At 47.1% G+C, this 21,038-nt stretch overlaps 1 protein-coding gene across 13 annotated transcripts; it reads right to left on the bottom strand.

Moving 5' to 3' along the window:
* Positions 1-7,681: 7,681 nt before the first annotated feature.
* Positions 7,682-20,176, bottom strand: Zfp41 (ZFP41 zinc finger protein). 13 transcript variants are annotated; one of them, XM_035440674.1, is made up of 5 exons: positions 18,263-18,472; positions 14,959-17,059; positions 11,382-11,524; positions 11,016-11,094; positions 7,682-10,452 (listed from the first exon to the last, which is right to left on the bottom strand). In XM_035440674.1, the coding sequence occupies exon 2, from the start codon at positions 16,886-16,888 to the stop codon at positions 16,292-16,294; it is 597 nt and encodes a 198-aa protein (XP_035296565.1). In that variant the 5' UTR covers positions 16,889-17,059; positions 18,263-18,472; the 3' UTR covers positions 7,682-10,452; positions 11,016-11,094; positions 11,382-11,524; positions 14,959-16,291. The 13 variants fall into 13 exon arrangements, with proteins under 13 accessions (XP_035296565.1, XP_027259636.1, XP_027259642.1 ...); XM_027403835.2 differs by adding an exon at positions 11,695-11,808 and having other exon boundaries at positions 7,682-11,524; XM_027403841.2 differs by having other exon boundaries at positions 11,016-11,524.
* Between the last annotated feature and the right edge of the window lie 862 nt (positions 20,177-21,038).

The raw sequence follows: 21,038 nt of genomic DNA, 5'->3' as shown, positions 1-21,038 counted from the left end.
GTCACTGAACTACTGCCAGTTGTTAAGGAGTTCGAGACCACGGAAGAAGACCTCCAGACTTAATTCAAATTATAATTAAGCAAAAAAAAATTGTTGTTGTTGTTTTAAGACAGAGTTTCTCTGTGTAACAAATCCTGGCAGTCGTGAAACTTGCTCTGTAGACCGGACTGGACCAGGCTGGCTTCGAACTCAAATCGATCCTCCTGCCTCTGCCTTCCCAAGGCTGGGATTAAAGGCGTGCACCACCACTGCTCCGCCAAGCAAAAAATTTTAAGGCTGCTAGCAGGGTTACAGTGTCTAACCCAAATCAGAGATGTGCTGTCCAGAATCGGGCACAGTTTAAGAAGGGCTTTTAAAGGGAGCTGTCTTGTTCTGCCAAGATTAGATTAGATAGTCAAGGTGACTTCAAAATAGTCCTTAAATGTCTACACAAACCCATTACAGAAGCCAAACCAGCAGTAAGTCATATGACAGCAAGCAAATGGGGAGGTGGGGGTCAAGGAGTCAGGGCTGGGTAGACCTTATCTTTCAGAAACGTGAGTCAGATACCAACAGCTATTAGGTACCAAATTGGATGCCAAGCACAAAGTGGAATTTCTTCAGCCATCACACCAGGCACTTGTGATCCCTGCTGTTAAAGTGAGAGGGTCCCCACTCCCACCCATGGAAATTCCCGGGAGAGATATTAATCTAGTAGCCTTCCCTGATCATATCTGTGCTGCACTGAGCAGGGGTTTCAGGCTAGAAAGCCCTGGGGATGCTGGCCTCTGCACTCAGATGCTGATGCAGAACCTCCAGTGTGAAGTAGTGGAAAAAGCCTCAGGTGGGTTTGTTGGGTTAGAAAATGGGGGCACATTTGGTTTGTCCACTCAGAAAGTTACCCAGCTTGATTTGACTCCAGCTGGGCCTCTGGGGGTGGGGAGGGTATTTGTGTGTGCAGAGCAGGTTCCATCTCACCCAGTTTAGTGAAACTTCCTAAGCTTTTCCAAGGCAAAAGGGCTAGTCAACCCAGAGTCACTTATATGAGGTTCTGGGACCCCTTCCCCTACACATGGTTGATCAGTGTGTAATAGGCCCGAAGACTGTGGCTGCTCTTGGCCACCAACTAAGTGTGAGTATCAGGCAAAAGCCTGGAGATTTGGATGAATGACAAGATGCCTGGTCCTTTTCTGAGAGAATGTCTCTCACCTTTATTGTGGAGCAGCCTTATATACAAACTTACAAAACCCCAGGTGAAGGGTTCACAACAGGATATTGATGCTAGTGGGGTGAGGTCAGGAAAACAGGAGGTACCTGTGGTTATGCTGGAAAACAACTCTTAGAGACCCCGTGGGGGGCTGGGTCCCAACATCTCCCCCCTCTTTATATATAACAAAACAGTTATCAAGTAAGAACTATAAGATTTCAACCTTTCTATCTTAGTACATTACTATAATAACTATCTTCAACTCCATCAAAGACCATAGAAGGAATATATATATATATATATATATATATATATATATATAGAGAGAGAGAGAGAGAGAGAGAGAGAGACATCTTGCTTCCTAGACAGTTACCCAAAGTTTCTTGGTAATGTTGGGGCATCCATTTTTAGCCTACAGGCCACAATGTGTCTAGCAGACTTCTCAGCAAAGCAGGAAATTCTAAACTGTCCACCTGCCTTGGCAGTTTGTCTGTCACTTTTTTTTCTGTGTCCTGTAGAATGTCTGGCAGACTCTTTCATGAAGCAGGAACCCTTTAGGACTGTCCATCTTGTTTCAGTAGTTACTTTCCTGTGGGTCCTGCATGTTCAGTTTATAAAGCAACAGTCAAACAGTTCAGGCAAGAGTAGCCTCTTGCCCAAATGGCTAGTCTTGTCATGTCAAAGACAAACTCTATAATGAGTTTCTTTGATGCCCATCTTCCTCTCAGACATAATTGGTGTGCCAGGAGCATTTGTGTCTCACTGTCAAGAAAAACCCTAAACCATTTAAATGCCACATATTCTGTTGGTCTTTGAGGAGTTTGAGGAATATATATCTAGAAAACCTAACTAATACCAACAAATGAAGATCCATTCCAATACAAAGTATCAACAAATGAGGATCCATGCCAATACAAAGTATCATTTCTTTATCATATTCCTCCCTTTTCCTTTAAAAAGTGATTGACTGTGACCACTACCCACCCTTCCTTCCTTCCTTCCTTCCTTCCTTCCTTCCTTCCTTCCTTTCTTTCTTTCTTTCTTTCTTTTGAGACAGGGTTTCTCTGTGGCTTTGGAGACTGTCCTGGAACTAGCTCTTGTAGACCAGGCTGGTCTCCAACTCACAGAGATCCACCTGCTTCTGCCTCCCGAGTGCTGGGATTAAAGGCGTGCACCAAAAACGCTTGCCTCGACCACTACCATTTCTAACCAACCAAATTTAAATGAAAACAAATATTCAGATCACCTGGACTACTGCTTCAGGGGGTCTTGCCCCATGAAACCACACCAGTCTGGAAGGAATCCACAGCCCTTCCACCCTCCATGGAAACAAAAGCAGAAATTCCCCTCCTAAGTAACCTGTATTTTAACAACTGTTGCTCCTTCCCCAGCAATTAAATGATTTAAAGACAATACAATAGCATTCTTTTGTTTACAGCCACACATTTATGATCACACTTCACACACACACACACACACACACACACACACACACACACACACACACACGTGTGGCCACACCATACATAATAGAACATACACAACAAAACTCACAAAGGAGAGGAGGTGTGGGAGGGATGGCCATCCTTACCATAGCTTGGCCTCTTTGGAGAGTCTTGAGGACTGCCACATCTTTGTCCATTCCTGTATAGTCTTTTGTAGGGCCTGGGTCTTTTCTTTATCTACTTGGACATATTCTACTTTCTCATTCGATGTGACAGATGATGTGGATGGCTTGTGGTGAGGGCTCGGTGAGAGGGGCTGGAAGTCCAGAGCTGTGTAATTTATGTTGCCAGTACTCCTTTTGGAGCTGGGTTGTTAGTGCCACTGGGTACAGGGGATGAAGACACTGAGTTCTGCATAGGGACCTGTATCTTTAAGTCAGTTTCTCTTAGCCCGAATAGGCCTAAGACATTTATAAACCTTATTTATCAAATATATCTTACTTACCAAAACTTTTTTTTTTAACTAAAACTTTTCAGAAGCTTGGTGTTGAATGAAGAGCCCAGAATATAAAATTGAAAGCCTAAACACATTTTGGGGAAATTGAAGCTGATAGCCAGTGTTAGCTTTTAACAATTGCTTTCTGCCTTAAGAGCAGATATTCTGGCAGCTACGGTACACAGAGGGAAAAACTTTTTTCTTTTCTTTTCTTTTTTATTTTCTTTTTCCTTTCTTTCTTTCTTTCTTTCTTTCTTTCTTTCTTTCTTTCTTTCTTCTTTTTTTTGTTTTCAGAGTTTCTCTGTATTGTTTTGGAGACTGTCCTGGAACAGGCTCTTTAGACCAGGCTGGCCTGGAACTCAGAGATCCACCTGCCTCTGCCTCCCAAGTGCTGGGATTAAATTAAAGGAGTTCGCCACCAATGCCCAGCCAGACAAAAAAACTTTTAACAATTGCTTCCTGCCTCCCATCTGGGCAGCTTCCAGCTAGGCAATTATGGTGGGCAAAGCTTAGCCTCTAACTATTGCTTTGTGGGACCCCTGCATTGCATTCCCTTAACTTTTAACTGTCCTACATGCCTCTACTCTCTTTGTCACACTGTCAGAAGCCCCAACTCTGACCTGTGGCCCTAGTAAGCTGGAAGTTTTTTATGCCCCGTGGTGATTGGAATAAAGTTTGCTTTCTGGTTCCGAGACTTTGGTGGTCTGTTCCTCATTTGTTTGCGTGCTCCTGGGACCCAACATTGAACACAAGTAGCAAAGACCTAAGTGGTTAGGCATACATCTCTAAGTCAGTTTCTGTTCACCGGAGTAGACCTCTAAAACCTTAGGAATTTGGAAATCTTAATCAATAAGCTATTGTTTGCTTGGAATTTTACAGCACAATACCTGTCCCTAATGGTCAGAGAGCTAATCAAGAGGTCTGAATATCCATGACCTTGAATGGAGGCACAATTTTTTGTTAACAAGAACAAAGAAAAATGAGGCTGGAGAGATGGCTCAGTGGTTAAGAGCACTGGCTGCTAAGGACCTTTTAATTCCCAGCACCCAAATGGAAGCTAACAACTGTCTGTAACTCCAGCTCTAGGGGTCCAGGACCCTCACACAGACAAATATGCACATGAAATAAAAACAACAAAAAAAGTACCAAGAAAAGGGAGGAAAGCCAGAGCTAGACATCTGTAGTTACATTTAGCCATTTTAATTGTTATATAAATCTTTTTTGATTAAAATTTAAATAAAATTTTTAACTTATTTTTATTTTGTATTCATTGGTGTTTTGCCTGCAGGTCTGTCTGTATGAGGGCATCAGATCCCCTGAAACAGGAGTTCCAACAGTTGTGAGCTTCCATGTAGGTGCTGGGAATTGAACCCAGGTCCTCTGGAAGAGCTACTGGAGTTCTTAACCACTGAACAATCTCTCCAGACCCTTAAATAAAAAAATGTAAATGAGACCTAACAGTAACAAATAAATATACCATTTATTGTGAAAAGTCTGAGAATAGGATATAGAAAGGTAGGTTCCAGAAACAGGAATGTAGAAATATAGGAATAGAAAGTTGTGACCATAGGAGAATGAGAGCAAACTGTCAGCAGCCTTCTCAGCAGCTTAAAGGTTAACTTTTAACAATGGGTTCCTTTGCTTTGCTCTGTCTGCAAGGCTAAAATAGCCCTCTGCAAACTAAGGGTCTCTCTGCAAACTGAGGGTCAGCTTTCAGATCCCCTCACCCCCATCATGACCAGCAAATTGACATGAGCTGAGTTAACTTTTAAATGTGCTTTGTTCCACACTCTTCCCAGCTATAAAAATCTGGCAGTATCAGGGGATTTCAGAGTTTTGGTAAACACCACCAGAAAGTGCCAGAGAGAAACAATGGACTAGATACAAACACTAGCTAAAATGAAAAACAACCCTGTTAATGGAAATTGTAAAAAGCAATTTGTACCTCGAGATTGTAAAAATTCTTTTGTTCATGACTAATGCTTGCTTCTTACTATAAAAAGGGGAGTTTGAAAACCACCCAATTTGCCAGTTTCAGAAGCCTGAACTCTGGCTGTGGACACGGTTGTAGCTGATAAGCTTTTGAGCCCCTCGGAGATTTTTTTTCTTTTCCTGGCATAAAGCTTGCTTCTGGTTTAATAGACCTTGGTGGTCTGCCCCCTATCACTGCAGGACCCCAGACTCAACATATTGCAAGAAATTTTTCTTAAGGGGGTGTTAGACAATATGAAGAACCTTTACCCAATATATTTAACAGCTTTTCCATTGCTTCATAGGTGGGCCCCATCCTTAATCTTAGTTTTTAGCCTATATATAGCTTTCCCAGCAAACCTAGAGGCCTCATGCAATTTAGGGCCTAATTGTATACAATTAGGAGGGAGAAGTGATTGGATGCTCAGGTGAGGGTCCAATGACCTGGTCTTTCTTCCTTTTTGAAGATTTTTTTTTTTTTTTTTTTTTTTTTTTTACAGGGTTTCTCTGTGTAGCCCTGGCTGTCCTGGAACTCTCTCTGTAGGCCAAGCTGGCCTCGAACTCACAGAGATCCTCCTGCCTTTGCCTCCAGAATGCTGGGATTAAAGGCTTGCACCACCAACCACACCTTTAATATTAACTCTTAACAAGCCCATGATGATTTGAAGGAGGCATCTGTGGAGTTACTAGTGAGAGGTTTTAGACAGAAGGTTTGATTTGACTTTATAACCAGTGTGTGTGTGTCTGCAGATGGAGGCAGACAACCTGAAAAGCTTCATAAGTATCTTTTCATAAAGTCATCAGGTTGCAGAATAGTTTAAGTATCTGTAACCTAGAGGCCTTTAAATAGAAAACTATAAAAACAGAAAATGGTGGCATCAGGTTGCTTTTGTTTTCTTTACAGATTTTTAACCATATCGAATAAGCTTACAAATCTTAAGGCACAGAAAGTTTATATAACAGTCTTATAAATCTTATATTTTATAGTTTTATAAACCCATATTTTAGCAAAAGCCTGAGAGAGTTAAGTAAAAGCAAGAAAAGGAGAGTGAGACAAGCAGAAGTAATCCCTCTTGGAATAGTCACCTTTTAGCTGTTTTGAACACCAAGTGTCTTCTTCTGGATGTTTGTTTTTCCTTTCCCTGCCACAGGCAGGAGACCTGTGTGCCCCCAAGACAGAGATTTTTGGAGAAAACCTTTAAAGGGGCATGCTTGGGGTCAGTCGAGGAGGGTCATAACCCAACTCCAGAGTCAGTTTTTTAATAAAGTAGAACAGCAGGAAAAAATACTTCAATATTATCCATTTCCAAGACACCTGTGTTCCAGGTATTTGTTTACACTGTGTGAAGATGTGTATTGTTATTGGTTTAACAAAGTTGAATGGCTAGGCAGGAGAGAATAGCTTGGCAAAAATCTAGTTGCAGCAGATGCCATTGAGATATGGGGCAAGCTGGACATACAGGATGGAAGAGATGAATAGAAACAGGATAATTTAAGTTATAAGAGCTAGTTGAGAACAAGTCTACACTGAAGACTTAGCTTTCGTAATTAATAATGAGTCTCCATGGCCTTATTGGGGAGCTGGTGGCCTGACAAAGTCTAATTATACACCTGTATTCCTGAAAAACTGAATCCACTCACCAGGGCAAGCAGAAAATAAAGCTCAGAGATAAGAATTTGAGAAACTGGCAGGACTTAAACAGTAGACTCACTGAACCAGTAAGAGGGAGAGACGGAACAAACCAGTAGTGGTGGTGGCATGGCGGCAGCAGTGGCGTGGCGTGGTGGCAGCCTTGTGGAAATCATGTAAAAATGATGAAGTGTGCAACCCAGAGGGGCCTTACCTATGCTTGGTCCGGCTCCCATGTCTGAATCAAAACCCAGGAACACTCCAGAAAAAGTAAATCCATGAGACAAAAGCAAACAAGAGTGTTACACAGAGACCAGACAAACACAGACAGTGGTCGCCATTTTCACTCACCAGAATCAGGGGGACGGGAGGACAGGAGGACAGGAGGACGCCTCCACTCTGTCTCTGGAGACTGGATTGGGCTATGATCACATCTGATCTCCTTTGTCTCCCCAGATGTTGGGACTTCCAGAACAGAACAATGCACTAATTGGTTTGGGTTTCAAAAGTACATTGGCCAGCAAGTTTTACTTTTTTAGTTTATTTTGAGGCAGGGTTTCTCTGTGTAGCCCTGGCTGTCCTGTAACTCACTCTGTAGAGTAGGCTGGCCTCAAACTCATAGCTCCAGAGTAGTGGGAATTTGCAAATCTGTAGTAGTCACAGTCTGGGGACCCACAATGTGCTTACCCCCATCTCGGGCCTGCTTACCCCTAGGGTCTCCCAGGTGTGGCTCTTGATCCTGTTTAGAGTCTGTCCCTGACTAGCGACTCCTTAATTTGTGGCAGCCATTGTGTTGGGCTCCCCCGGACTTCCAAGTCCACCTTGAACTTGCCCTTACTTAGGTACCATCCCAAGACCCCCATCCCTGAGTCTGGGGTCTTCCAGGAATCCTGGGCGAGTTCCCAAATGTTGTGGAGTTCGAGACTCCCATGGAAAAGACTACAGACTCCATCCAGATTATAATTAGTTGAATTTTAATAAACCTGCTAGCAGGACAGCAATCTCTAAGCCAAACGACAGACTGCTGTGCGAAGGGACGAGGGAGGGATTTTTAAAGGCAAAACCCCTAAGAAGTCCTTGAGTAGCTGGATAAACAAGCCACGTGCTGTTCTGCTCTGCCAAGATGGAAGCACCATTCAGGTCATAAAACTCATCATGTAGACAGTACCACTTGACAATACAAAACCAAAGACCTAATCCATCAAAGTTTATTGTTCTGAGAAAGTGTCTAAACATACTTTGTTTTTTGGCTTCTGTAATTCTGCTTCTGGCTAAAACTGTTCTTGTTTAATGAGTATGTCAACTCATGCCACAGTTTTTGTGCTGAAAAGCTCAACCTGAGAAAGGCTCAGTGTTGAACTGGGATCCCAAACACACAGCGTAGGTGCTAGCCAGCTAATAAAGACTTTATTGGCTTAAACCCATGTCCCAGCCTTCTCTGCTGGATAGTGGTAGTCTGGAGAGTGGAGGTCTGATGTCCAAGATAACCAAGGAGGTGCTACCAAAGGAGGGAAAGCTGAGAGGGAAAAATAAGAGTATTCAAAAGAAGCAGTGTGGGCAAAGGTCATTTGGACCTGAGAGGGCAGGCATGCTAGAATTTGGAAAATATGGGGAGACTGGATCAAGATGGGCAAGGGTCAGACAAAACAACAGTCCTAAAGCCACTCCAGAACCAGGATTTCATTCTAAGTGTACTGGGAGGCACTGGAAGTCTTGAAGGGGAGGGATATACTTTTTAATTTTTGTCATATGTATACGGCTGTTTTGCCTGTTTGTATGTCTGTGTACCACCTGCATGCCTGGGCCTATAGGGAGCAGAAAAAAGAGATAGATCTCCTGGAACTGTAATTACAGATGGTTGCAAGCTGCCCTGTAGGTGCTGGGAATCAAGACATGGGTCCTTTCAAAGAGCAACTGGTACTCTTAAATCATTGAGCCGTCTCTTCAGCCTCCCTTCCCCTTTTTTTATTTTTATTTTTTCTCCCTTCCCTTTTTTGAAAATGCCAGGGATGAAACCTGAAACCAGGGTGTCAACACTGGGCTAAACCTCCAGCTTCACCCCCAAAGCTACCCTGTTTTTGAGATGGGGGTGTCACTCTTGTTATCTCAGCTATTCTAGATCTTGAAAGCTCAAGTGACCCTTTTACTTCATTTTAAAGTTAGTCTCGGGGCTGCAGGAGAATGGATCAGAAAAGAGAAAGGTTCCTCTTGTGTTTCTGTTGACTATGAGCCCAACTCAGGCCCTAGCTTCCCTAGTAACAACATGGTACCAGTATTCCCTGTTGCTGTAGTGGGGTTGACCTATGTACTATGAAGTTTGGCCATATCCTTGCCTCTACCCATCAAATCCTCCAAACAAAACTGTCCCCAGGCACTGTTAGTTGTTTCTTGCAGGGCTGGAGAGACAGCTCAGTGGTTAAAAGCACTGTCTGCTCTTCTAGAAGACCTGGGTTCAATTCCCAGCACTGACATAGCAGTTCACAACCGTCTGTAACTCCAGTTCTAGGATGTCCTACACCCTCACACAGACATACATGCTGGCAAAACACCAATGCATGTGAAATACAAAACAACAACAAAAACCCATCAAAATTAAGTGTCTCTTGCAGGATGATCCCTTGTTGAGAACAGCTGCCCTAAATGGAGAATGAATGGCCGATTCCCAGGGTTCCCTCAGGGTCCCTACTACAAGCACTAAACAACCAAACCTGGCATCTTAGTATCTGGGGTCAAGAGGCAGGAGAATGTCTTGCTTCTGTCTCTAACCTTACCCCATTGTAAAGCTGTGATGACTTTTCTGAATTACATATTATATTTCCATGAGCCTGGTCACTGGAGCTTCCTAGACAGTCCCGAGAAGCAGTGACCATCCGGGACCCTGGTCTTGTAGCTCCCTGTCCGCAGTGGGGAAAGCTAGTGGCTTCTCTGAGGGCATCCCTCCACATTGTAGGGCACCTGACAGAGCACAGTAAGCAGGCTGGAAACACATTTACTTTTATGAGAAAATAGACATCCAGTAGCAGCAGCATCTGCTCACAAACCCACAGCAGCAACTGGAAGGCAATGTGGAGATCAGTGCAGGTGTCCACGGAGCAGAGGGGTCACATACGCAGGAAGCCACCAAGTGCACAGCAAAACAAGAGTGTCCAGTCCAATGCGCACAACACTGACACAGCACCAAGAATATTTTACATCAAAGTAAGAGTTAACAACTGTGATACAGAAACACTAGACTGGGGACAGCATCTGCTACAACACAACAGGCTATGGCTGCAGCCCTTAAAGAGGAATTCACTCATTGCAGTTTAGCACAGGAGGGCAGGACACATCCTGCAGGGAATGTATAAGGCATTAGGACACATAGGTGTCTCTGCACCAGCCAGATACAAAACAAAAAACAAAAACAAAAACATGAGGTTCCACCAGATCGCTGATGTGGCCGAGGTGAGGTGTGGATGGGCCAGCTGAGTGCAACCAGTTCACAGGTGCCAAGAACCCCCTACAGGTCCAGAGTCCAATGCCTGTAGGCCCAGCTGCAGGGCAATGCCTCACCCAGGTGTTGGTTGGGAGCTGCCACGTGAAATCATCAGTTCCAGGAGATTTGAGTCCAGAGAGAGCAATTTACTTGTCTTCCTTGAGAAGGAACCAGGAGAAAGCCAACACCCAACTCCACAGGCACAAAGTTCTGGAAGGGGTAGGCTGACAATGGGTGCCACCTCTTGACCTAAGGGTTCATGTGGTACACAGGTTAGTCTCCTTGTCTGCACTGTACTTGGAGTCCACCCCAGAGATGACCTTATTCCCCCCAAATCTTTCCTAGAAGCCACAGAGCATCTGCCCCTTGAGTTAGGGGATATAGCCTTTTTTCCTAGAGCCCGCCCAGGGCCTGCCTTCCTCTTCAGGACATCTTGGTGTCCTAACTCACAGGCACAGAAAATGATTGTGTCTTGATGTCAAACTGAGATGGATCCAAGGTCAAGGAGGAGTGGAGGCCAGTGTGCCCTGGAGCTACAGCCTTCCAGGAATAAAGTTGCCAGCTAGAGTCAAGTCTAACCAATGGTCTCAAGAGAAGACAAAGGACCACTGGGCCCAGGGCTACTTCTGGCTCTCCCTAGACGTGGCTCCTGACTTCCCACTTGGCTGGGATGGGACTGAAGGAATGGATGTTAGTGCAGCCAAAGCTCATGTTCATTTGCTTGTCATCAGGTCCCGGCAGGGCTTTCTGCACTAAGTGAGGATGAGCAGCAGCTGTGCAGGTCAGAGCCCTTCCCGCAGAACAAAGCTCACCTCACGTAGCAGCTGAGGGGCTGACAAGTGGAGCTGCCTTGGACTTCTCAGGCATTTCTGGTTGCAGTTGAGTAAGCTTCTGTAATTGGAATCCCAATACATAAAGAGAGTGCTCTTCATTGCCCCAAGACACATCCCAAGACATCTAGAAGGTTCTGAAGTTTACTTTGACCCAAGTGGCTGCTCATAGTGTCTCACTGAAGTAAAGAGCTGGTACTGGGGACTCTCCAATAGGCCGACAGTGAGCCAGAACTAATGGTCACTTGTGAATGATGTGATGTGGTCATCTTAACTTCAGGGTGGGCACAAGTGAAAGTGCCCTGTAGTTACCACATGGCGTCCAAAGGCCTCCCTGAGCTCACCCACCTACAGCTTTCCTGTTGCCAATGGACTCTGTGATGACAGCCTCCCTGGTGTCTGGCCCCAGCCAGTGGGCATCCTGTAGTAGAAGTAGACCTGACTATCTTGACTTCTCTGAGCTTCTTGCTGGGGAGATCGGCACTGGCATCCTGGAAAAAACAAAGAATAGCCTGGGTAAATAAAAAGAGGGCAGTCCCTCATTTACTAGCAGAGAGAAAACTGAAGGAAATGGGTGGGCTGAGTACAAGCTGGTTCTGCCAGCTACCCAAAGAAAGTGAAGGGTGCAGACGGATGTGGGGCTCCTGCTGTCGACTGATACCTGGTAGCACACGCGTGCACTTAGCACAAGCAGCAGGTCTGACACCCTCCCACTTCTGCTGGGGCTGTACCATGACTTCCTCCTGCTGGTTTGGTTGTATGACTTTTCTCATAACTGCATTTGGAAAAAAAGAATAGAATGCCAACAAGGGGCTGGAGAGACAGTTCAACAGTTAAGAGAACTGGCTGCTCTTCTAGAGGACCAGGGTTTGGTCCCCAGCACTTACAAGGTGACTAACTGTAACTCCAGTTCCAGAGGATCCAACACCTCCTTCTGGCTTCTGAGAATAATACATGCATTTGGGGCACAGACAAAACATTCAGGGAAGCACCCAACACATAAAGAAAATCACGAAACAATGTAAAAGTATGCCAACATACAGGAAGAGCTTATGTACATTAAAACCACATGCATGAGCCAGTGCCACACCTGGACTTTCTTTGAGACAGGGTCTCACTATGTAGCCCTGGCTGTCCTGGAACTCAGAGATCTGCCTGTCTCTGTCTCCACAGAGTGCTGAGATTAAAGGTGTGTATTACCACACCCTACTACACCTCAACTTTCACATACCAAGTCACTGAATTCTAGCTGATTCTTTAGTGTTGAGTACTGATACACCCATTGCACAAAAGGAAACTGAAGCACAAGGTTCACTAACACGTCCAACATTTAAACATCCAGGCAAGAATGAGACTTCAGCTGAAGGACTCATGCTCTTACCACCTGCTTCCTCCTCAGAGATCAAGACATGGTTCTTCGGCTATGTTTGGCACGCCTTTAATCCTAGTGCCGAAGAGGCAGAGGCAGGTGGGTCTCTGTGAGCTGAGGATAGCATAGTCTACTCAAAAACAAACAAACAAAACCAAAAATATATAAACAACTTGATAGCTAAGTGGCAGAGCGGTCTAGCATTCTGGACCCTGCGTTCCATCCCCAGGATTACAAAAGCAAAACAAGGACCATAAACCCAACTGTCTGCTGGACTCTGCCACCAGGCACTGCTATAGGTGTCTTTCAGAGCCAACCTGAGGTATTTGGCATTCTACATGGCATTCTGTGTCTGGGCCCTGTCCTATGCATCATAAACGTAGAAAAGACAAAGAATTATTTGTAACCTAGTCCAGAAACAGTCCATGTGGCCAGGTTTGGGAGCAGCTTGGCCAAAGTCAGCTCTATTTCTTTAAGTCAATGGCTCCTTACGAATCCACTCAAAGCAGTATTTCTCACTGCCAATGACAGGAGTTATCAGAGCTCTGCACAAATCAAAGCAAATCAGACAATGCAGGCACCCCTTGGGTGGTTTGATTGATTTGGCTATTGTAGATTCTGTGTCCATAATATCACTCTCCTGGAACATCAAACTGCAGAAGGTACATTGTACCGCTCCCTGCCACTTATGGTTCCAGTCCAGTTCCAGGGATCCCAACATCCTTTGCGAGCTTTTCCTTAGCTCTGAAGGACTAAGCCTATAGAAAGCTCAAAGAAACCACCTGCAAGCTTGCTGTGGCTCAAACTCCACATTAAGAATATGGATCAGAAACCAGGTGTGGGGTGCATGTGTAAATTCCAGAACTCTGGAGGCTGAATCAGAAGGTTCATGGTGAGTTCAAGGCTAGCCTGGGCTATATAGCTAGTTCTCAGCAGCCTGAGCTACATATCAAGACACTGTCACAAAAAAAAAAAAAAAAAAAAAAAAAAAAAAAAAAACAGGTAAAAACAAATCCCAAGTGAGCACTTTGGCATCTAGTTTAACCACATTTGATGGGTTATGCCTGTCACTTCAGCATTCCAGAGGCATAGGCAGGAGCACTGTGAGTGTGAGTCTGAGGCCAGTCCAGGTTACACAGTGAGAGCCAAGACAACCTGGGCTAGAGTGAGGCCCTGTCTCAACAAAACAAAACAGGTTGGCAAACAAACAATAGCAGTGTCAAGTTTGGTTAGCAAACAGCCACACCCACTCATTCTGTGCCATCTGTAAGGGCTGTGGCAATATGTCGCACAAGTGTCTGTGTGGCTGCAAAGACAAGAACAAAATCTGGCCCTTTACATAAAACACTGCTAATCTCTGACCTGGATTCATGAGGAATGACACTGGGTGACCCCGCCTAGTGGCCCTCTTGGTTTGGATGAACACACACTATCTTTGGTTTCCCCTCAATATTGAGGGACTCTGTACCGTGAAACCTTCGCAGACATCCTTAGGACAGGGTTAGAGCCTGTGACCAGGATGCTGCCTTGCCACCTGGTAACACCCCCAAGTTTCCAACGTCCCAGAGGTATGTGTGTAACTCCTCTAACCTAGGACATGCTGCCTGAGTGTGCTATGCAAACATCTATACCAGCTAATACCCATTTTCTCACAATTTCACCTTATTGGATTTCCATATTAGATTAAGCCATCCTCTCCCATGGGGATACTCCTGGGGTTGCCTGCATAAGGAGAGTGCAGTGTGGGAAGACTTCTACATGGAATGTTCTGCCCATAGGAAGCAGCAGGACAAGCCCTGGTCCAACTGTAGCCTCAGTTTGCACTTCCTGACAGTGCATCAGCAAACCTGGCTAGGCTAGTGCCACAGGAGGCACCAGAGACACACTCATGTCAGCTTTTAGAAACAGGATGGCTAACACGATATATTTGGGTTTTTTCTCATTATTGTGGCAACTGTCTGAAAAAAGCAACTTGGTTTCCTTGGCTCCTTGTTTGAAGGGATGCAGGCCACGATGGTGGGGAGTGTGACATGGATGGCCACATTGCCTGTAACTGGGAGACAAATAGATGAATGCTCCAGCTTTTAAGTCTCTTAAGGCTCTGTGTGTGTCTCTACTGCTGTGTCAGTGTGTAGATCAGAGGACAATTTAGAGGAGTTGGCTGGCTCTCTGCTGCCACTTTTACATGAGTTCCAGGATTGAACTCAAACTGTCAGGCTTCTGAAGCAAGTGCCTGCTGAGCCATCTCTCTTCAGTTACCTCTCCCTGGCAGCACTCTCAGGCAGTCAGACACACCTGATGTGTTTCCTACGTGATTCTCTATCCAGTCAGGTTAACCATGAAGATTAACTACCACACTTGGTAAAACATTCCTACCAGGGAACACAGCTACCCTTCATCATTTATTTCTCATGGTTTCTTTATCTGTTCAAACCTATCTCTAGTTCTGGCTGGGGACCCGTCTTTCAGGGCAGAGTCCTCAAAGACTAAAGCTACTATTAAGGCTTTTTTTTTTTTTTTTATGTCCAAATCTCTGCGACCTTTCCCCCAACTTACCCTTCTGGTCAGCAGTCACTTTGCTGTCTTAGAACACAGACCCCCATAGAGCAGCTGGGACAGAGGGCAGGCACAACCACATGGTCTGGTCCTGGTGACAGGCAGGACATGGAACTGACCTGAATGGTAGGCTGCCATGGGGCAGGGCCACAGTTGTTTCTGATGGTACAGTGGATAGAAGCTGCTGGTGACACCCTGGAGCCACAAGACCTAGTCTAAACAATCTGCCACTATGACTGGGTGTAATGGTTCACTGAAGCCACTTGGATGGGTCCAGACTACTTGTCTACGATGGTGGCTGGGACAAGGGTACACAGTGCAGTCCAGTTTCAGGCACTGGGGCTGAGCTCAGAGACTGTTGGTCCAGCCAGAAGAAAGAAATTTCAGGATTACTGAAGTTAGCTGCACAGAGATGAGCAAGGGGACCTGGGTCCTCAGAGCTGGTCAAAGTGCTGCCTGCCATCCACCTCAGGGTTCCTTGCCCCTAGAAGACTGCATGGGGCTGGGTATCTAGAGTCAGAAGCCTTCAAAAGAACTGACAGATGCATAGTGGATGGTGCAGGCAGAGGCAGTAGAGGGAGGCAGTGGCCCTCACAAAAAGTTGTAACACAAAAAAATCAATGACCCAGAGACAGCTACTGGGGTTCAAGCTTCAAGCTGAAGGTTGGAAAAGCAAAGCAGCCAGCCAGTACCTCTTACCTCTACCTCAGCTAAGACTCAGGACTCAGACTCCTCCCAATTTCACTGCTCTTCAGATTCACTCAGATTGCTATGCCCTCCTCAACAAGGCTAGAGACTAACTCTCAGATTGAGTGCCTCTACCTTTTATGCCTCTAAAATGCTGGAATTAAAGGCGTGAGCTCTGAGTCACTCTCTGGTAGCCCATGGTGGTCTTGGACTCAGAGATCCATCTACCTCTTAATCCTGAGTCCTGGGATTAAAGGTGTATACCACCACTGCCTGATGCTTGAGGCTGGTTTTGCCTTTCTGAGTCCCCAGGCAAGCTTTAATCATAAATAACATATCACCACAAACAGGGGTGTCTCTTTAGCTGTAAGTTCTCGATGACCCAAAGCTGTTCCAAAGATGGCCCTGAGTAGAATGAAGTAGTCTGGAAAATGGCTGGAGGTGCAGGAAGCCCCCAAGGAGCACTGTGTTACCACCAAGTTTAGACTCACAGGGTAGAAAGCCTCTGTGGATTCTCATGTCTGATGGATTTTCCTTTTGATGACTGAGGCATGGCAGCCAAAAGAGCCATCAGTAGCACACTGCATAGGAAATCTAGACCAACATCTGATGTTTGACAAAGATCCATAGCTGTAGGCTGCCCTGCTCAGTGCTTCTTCCTTGGATGACGCTTCCGATGCCGGATGAGGCAGGAGCTGTAGGCGAAATATTTTCCACACTCCTCACAGCCATACGGCTTCTCTCCAGTATGCATTTTCTGGTGTTTCAGAAGATTGGAGCCACAGTTGAAGGCCTTCCCACACTCACCACATTTAAAGGGCTTCTCACCGGTATGAATTCTCAGATGTTTGGTGACATCTGAGCTGTGCCTGAAGGTCTTCCCACACTGGTCACACTTGAAGGGCTTCTCTCCAGTGTGAACTCTCTGGTGGCGAATGTGATCTGTTTTGTGTTTAAAGATTCTTCCACATTCACTACACTCGTAGGGCTTCTTCCTCTGAAAAGGAACAAACACAGGGACACCCTCAAAGTCATCTTTAAATGAGGCATCAAAGGCATCAAAGATGTGTGCCTCGTCTTCAGGGCTCAGGACAGTCTGTTTGCGGGGCTTCCTGGGCTTTGCTGACCTCTTGGTCGGCTTTTTCCCCTTCGATGCTTTCTCTCCTTTGACAGTGGTCTTTTGCACAGCTGCTTCCTCCTTTGTGGCCTGTGTCTTCTTTTTCCTGCCTGCAGGCTTTTCCATTGCTGCTCCTTGGAAGTTGGAAACACCCTGGAAGCCAGGGAAGGCTGAGGGCTCCTCGCCAGTGGCAACCGGCTTCTTAGTTGTGACTTCACTGTCAGGGATAGCTCACCACATCCCGCTTATGAAGCTCCATTTTGGCATCAAGCAGACAGAAACACCGTCCTTTTACTTCTGGAGGCAAAAGCATTAACAACAGGTCAAAGGCAGCTCTCAGGACTGCAGTCCCTCCACTGCCCTCCTCCCAAATGCTCATTAGATGGGCATCTCAGACTAACAAGGACTTCTCAGAGCTCCAGTCCACTTCACCGGTCCACAGCATGCTCCCCTCTTTGAGTGGCACTCTCACTCACTCAGCCACTGACCAGGAGACACCCCTTACCCTAAGAACAAGGTTTTCACTCATCCCACAGACCTCCATATCCGCCACGGACCAAATGGCCACTTCTCACCTCCCCAAATGCCCTTCCTTACCTTCTCTACTTGCCTACATTGGGACTGTGCAAGTACCCTGCAGCAGTCTGGTTCTAAGCCTGGGAAACTCAGGGCTGTCCTCATAATCTACAGCAGCCACCAAACTCCATCACACCTCCAAAGGCCCCTAGTGCCCACAAGCCTTTCTCTATGTGACCCCTCTTTATCTCTAAACCTGCACCATGCCTTTTACCCCTGTAGGCCTGAAGGGGTGGGCTATGCTGGCAGTCCCATCTAGAGCCCCCACACCTGTCCAAAAACACAACTGCCACTTTGGGAGCACACTGTGTTTCGTTATAAGCATTGGACAGATGACTACTTATCTAACCCAGCACATTCAGTTCTTATCTGGATTCTGAGTCCAAGTTCCAGGTAGCTATCAGCTAGGCATTTGCCTGCACTGTCTGAACATCCGCCTCTGAAAGTGTTTGTCTTTTGTGGGACAGCTCAGGAGGAGACATCTGAGAGTCCCTGTCTGACAGCATCCAAGCTCAGTACCAATTCAAACACCGTCACTCTGGTGAAAGGAATAACAAGCGGTACCCAGGTCTCTTGTGTTTGTTCACCAAGGCTTATTCTCGTTGAAAACTGAAAACAGTCGTTAAAAGCAGAGAAGACCACAGCGACTGCATTATTTGCCCCCTTCCCTCCCAGGCCCGTGCACAAGAGTGGGTGCGAGTGATTCAGGCAACTTAGTTCAATTCAGCGGGCCTAACGGCTCGCGTGCATCAAAGCGCTGCAGGACCTGGAAGGACTCAAGCCACCCAGCTGCAAGGGGCTTCGCTAGGAAGCCCGCCCCACCTTCCCCGCCTCCAGGACCTCCGCAACACCGCTGAGTGGCCGGCGGCCCACGGAGCTGACCTTCGCCAAGCCGAGGACACGGGGCGCGCATGCAGAAGATACCTGGTAGGTGTCGAACGCAGACGTTTGCGCGGGCGGGCGACGGTTACAATCCCCACTTGAGCCGGCAGCTCCCGCCTCTCCCGCGCCTCAAGGCGCCCGCCCCTCTGCGGCCGCTCTACCTTCCCAGCCTCTCGGTGGTGCGGCCACGCGCTCAGTAGCCCCACCCACCGTTCTTAGCCGCTCCCAGGGTCTCTCTAGGAGCCCTTGCCGGGCTCTCGGTGGTACCCCGACCTCTCATTCTCGCCCTTCTGGTGCCGCTCTAGGAGCCGTCGCCAGGCCTCTTTGTGGTGCTGCGCTCGGATTCGTAGGCCCGCCCACCTCTTCCTGGCGTTTCGGGGCCTCTCTAGGAGACTCGGCACGACCGCTTTGTGGTGCTGCGGCGGCGGCCTTGCGCATAGCTTGAGGGGGATACCAAGGATGTTCCTGCGGCTGTGCAGCCTTTTGGACAGCGGGCGGCGCTTTCCTCCCGGCGGCGTTTACGGGCGCAGAGACGCCTCCTTTTCTCCGGGCTCCAAGCCGCCTACGGTCTTCGGGCTTGTCACTTGTTCTGCCCATCAGCTCTGGGATGGCGGATCCCCCGTGTGCATGGCATGTGGACGCCCTGGACCCGACTGCTCAGGCCTCCCCTGCTCTGTCCCTGGTCCCTGGCTCCTGGCCTTTCTCTCCAGATGCTTAAATCTGGTCCCTTCTTGTGTTGTTCCGACTTTCTGGATACACTCTCCCTCACTATATTTTGTCCAGGTTGGCTTAGAACTAGAAATCTCCTGCCTCAGCGTTTTTCGAGTCCCAGGATTATGTGTGCCCCACGGCGCTTGGAAATCTTTGCAATTCAAATCGAGAACCGCCGCGCGCTTGACTGAGTCTCCCTGGGGACGCCATTTTGTGTGACTAGCACACAACATCAGGGCCTTCTATGCTTTAGAAGCCGGCATCTCAGACCTCAAGCAAACCACTGATCTGTCGTCTCCCCCTCCCCCCTTTAGACTCAATTGTCAGCATGCTAGACAAATGTAATTGTCCAGTGTGCAGCTTGCCTATTATCTATCACTCTGGGGTCGCAATCTAGATTCGCAAGGGTGGCTGTGTATGGAAAGGTGATTCATTCAGCCTCCTGACTGAGTTGCCCCCGCTCTTTGTGCACCACAGCTTGTTGGATCTTTTGCCCCATGAAGGGTGCTCATGAAGTTGCCGTGAAGACCCCCGTGCTGGTTCATTTCCTTGGGACCATGCTCAGGAATGCGGTTGCCAGGTCCTACACTGTTTCCTTTTGTAAGGATCAGCCAGGCTGCTTCCCAGAGAGCCTGTGCTGTCTCTCATTCATTCCTACCAGCAGCATGGGGTTTCCTACCTCACCAGCATTTGGAGCAGGGAGGTAGGCATCTCCTTGTTTGCATTTCCCAGAGGCCTAGTCCTCTGCATGCCTCTTGCCATCTGTATGTAGCGCCCCTCACCCCCACGCCCAATGACAAGTCTCTTACCTATTTCTAATGAGGTGGCTTGAGTTGGATGTGGGTAGATTGCAGACACAGGCCTTGTTCATCTGGTTCTCAGGTGGGCTACCCTACTTGTCCCCACTGGTTCACTTGTAGAACAGTTTCCTTTTGAAGTGGCTGCCCTCTGGAGAATTATACTCTTCTCTTGTTGATGGGACACGACTGCTAGGACCATGGCCTGGGCTTGCTCACATGGTCCAAGCTTTTCTCTAAGAGGACAATATGGTTTCTGTTGCTGAGAAGCCCTGGTGTCTGGCCACTGCCTTTGAGCTATCTGTGCACATGTCCCCTTTGTCTGGTGGGCTGGAGTATTTAGTGCCGAGGGTCAGCCTAAGGAGGTGCCATCTTCACTGATATAGAACTGAGATGTGGCTGTGTTCTGGAGAAGTCCTGATAGTGGCCATTCACATGGGAACCTGGATACAGAGGATTTGGGTAGCTTTAGAGCTCTCTAGTGGTAATGGATTGTCCCTGCACTGGCTTGTCCCTCTATCACTGGCTTCTACAAACCAAAGGGTTCCTGGAAGGGCAGTGGTGATGAGTTTCCTTCCTCAGAATTTCCTGCCTTGAGGACAGCACCCACCCCCATCCCCCATCTCATCCCTCCTACTCCCCCCCCACCACCACACTCAAAGGCTTTACAACCCAGAAAGGAGCAGTAAGGCCACCCTAAATGAGTACCTTCTATCCTGGGAGATAAGGTGGCTCCAGGGAGCCCAGAGGAATAAAGTCCCTGGCTCTGTCCCTATCAGCAGGAGGAGCAAGTAACCCCAGAGTGGGTATTTGTCATGAGTACACAATGTCAGAAACACAAGTGAACATACCTGTGTCTTTTCACAGTGTCAGAATTTATTGAATAACAAGTTCACAAGCTACATTGGTTTCCTTGACTGTTATTTGTCAAGGGGTCCCGATTTGCCCTGACAGCTACAACAACAAGCATAGCTTCTTTTATTCCCATTGTTAACTACTGTGATCATACCTCAAATGGTACACAGTTGTCATATCTGGACCTGTAGCCATCATCTATCAGTTTATTGTCTATCTATAGGGTAGGCTTCAGAATGGCCGTAACAGGATTAAAGAGGCTACTGCAGAATTCTAAGAGGTCTTAGTGGAGGTAAAATCGGGAAGCTGACAGAGATGCAGAATCCCTGGTGCGTGAGAAACAAGTCCTGTTGGGGAGCTGCTGCTAGAGGCCTCGATAGAGCCAGGTCCCAGCTTGAGAGTTCAGCTGAGCTGCAGGGTCTAGTGGAGCTAAGCAAGTGATGAGACCGGAGACT

This window comes from Cricetulus griseus, chromosome 2 (assembly GCF_003668045.3).
Source record: "Cricetulus griseus strain 17A/GY chromosome 2, alternate assembly CriGri-PICRH-1.0, whole genome shotgun sequence".
In the NCBI taxonomy this organism is placed as follows: domain Eukaryota; kingdom Metazoa; phylum Chordata; class Mammalia; order Rodentia; family Cricetidae; genus Cricetulus; species Cricetulus griseus.
Note: the sequence above shows the minus strand (reverse complement) of the source record. Positions and strands in the feature narration are given on the sequence as shown.

What these genes read in the sequence shown, in the direction of transcription:
- Zfp41 (XM_027403838.2), bottom strand. Translation starts at nt 16,888, where the DNA reads ATGGAAAAGCCTGCAGGCAGGAAAAAGAAGACACAGGCCACAAAGGAG.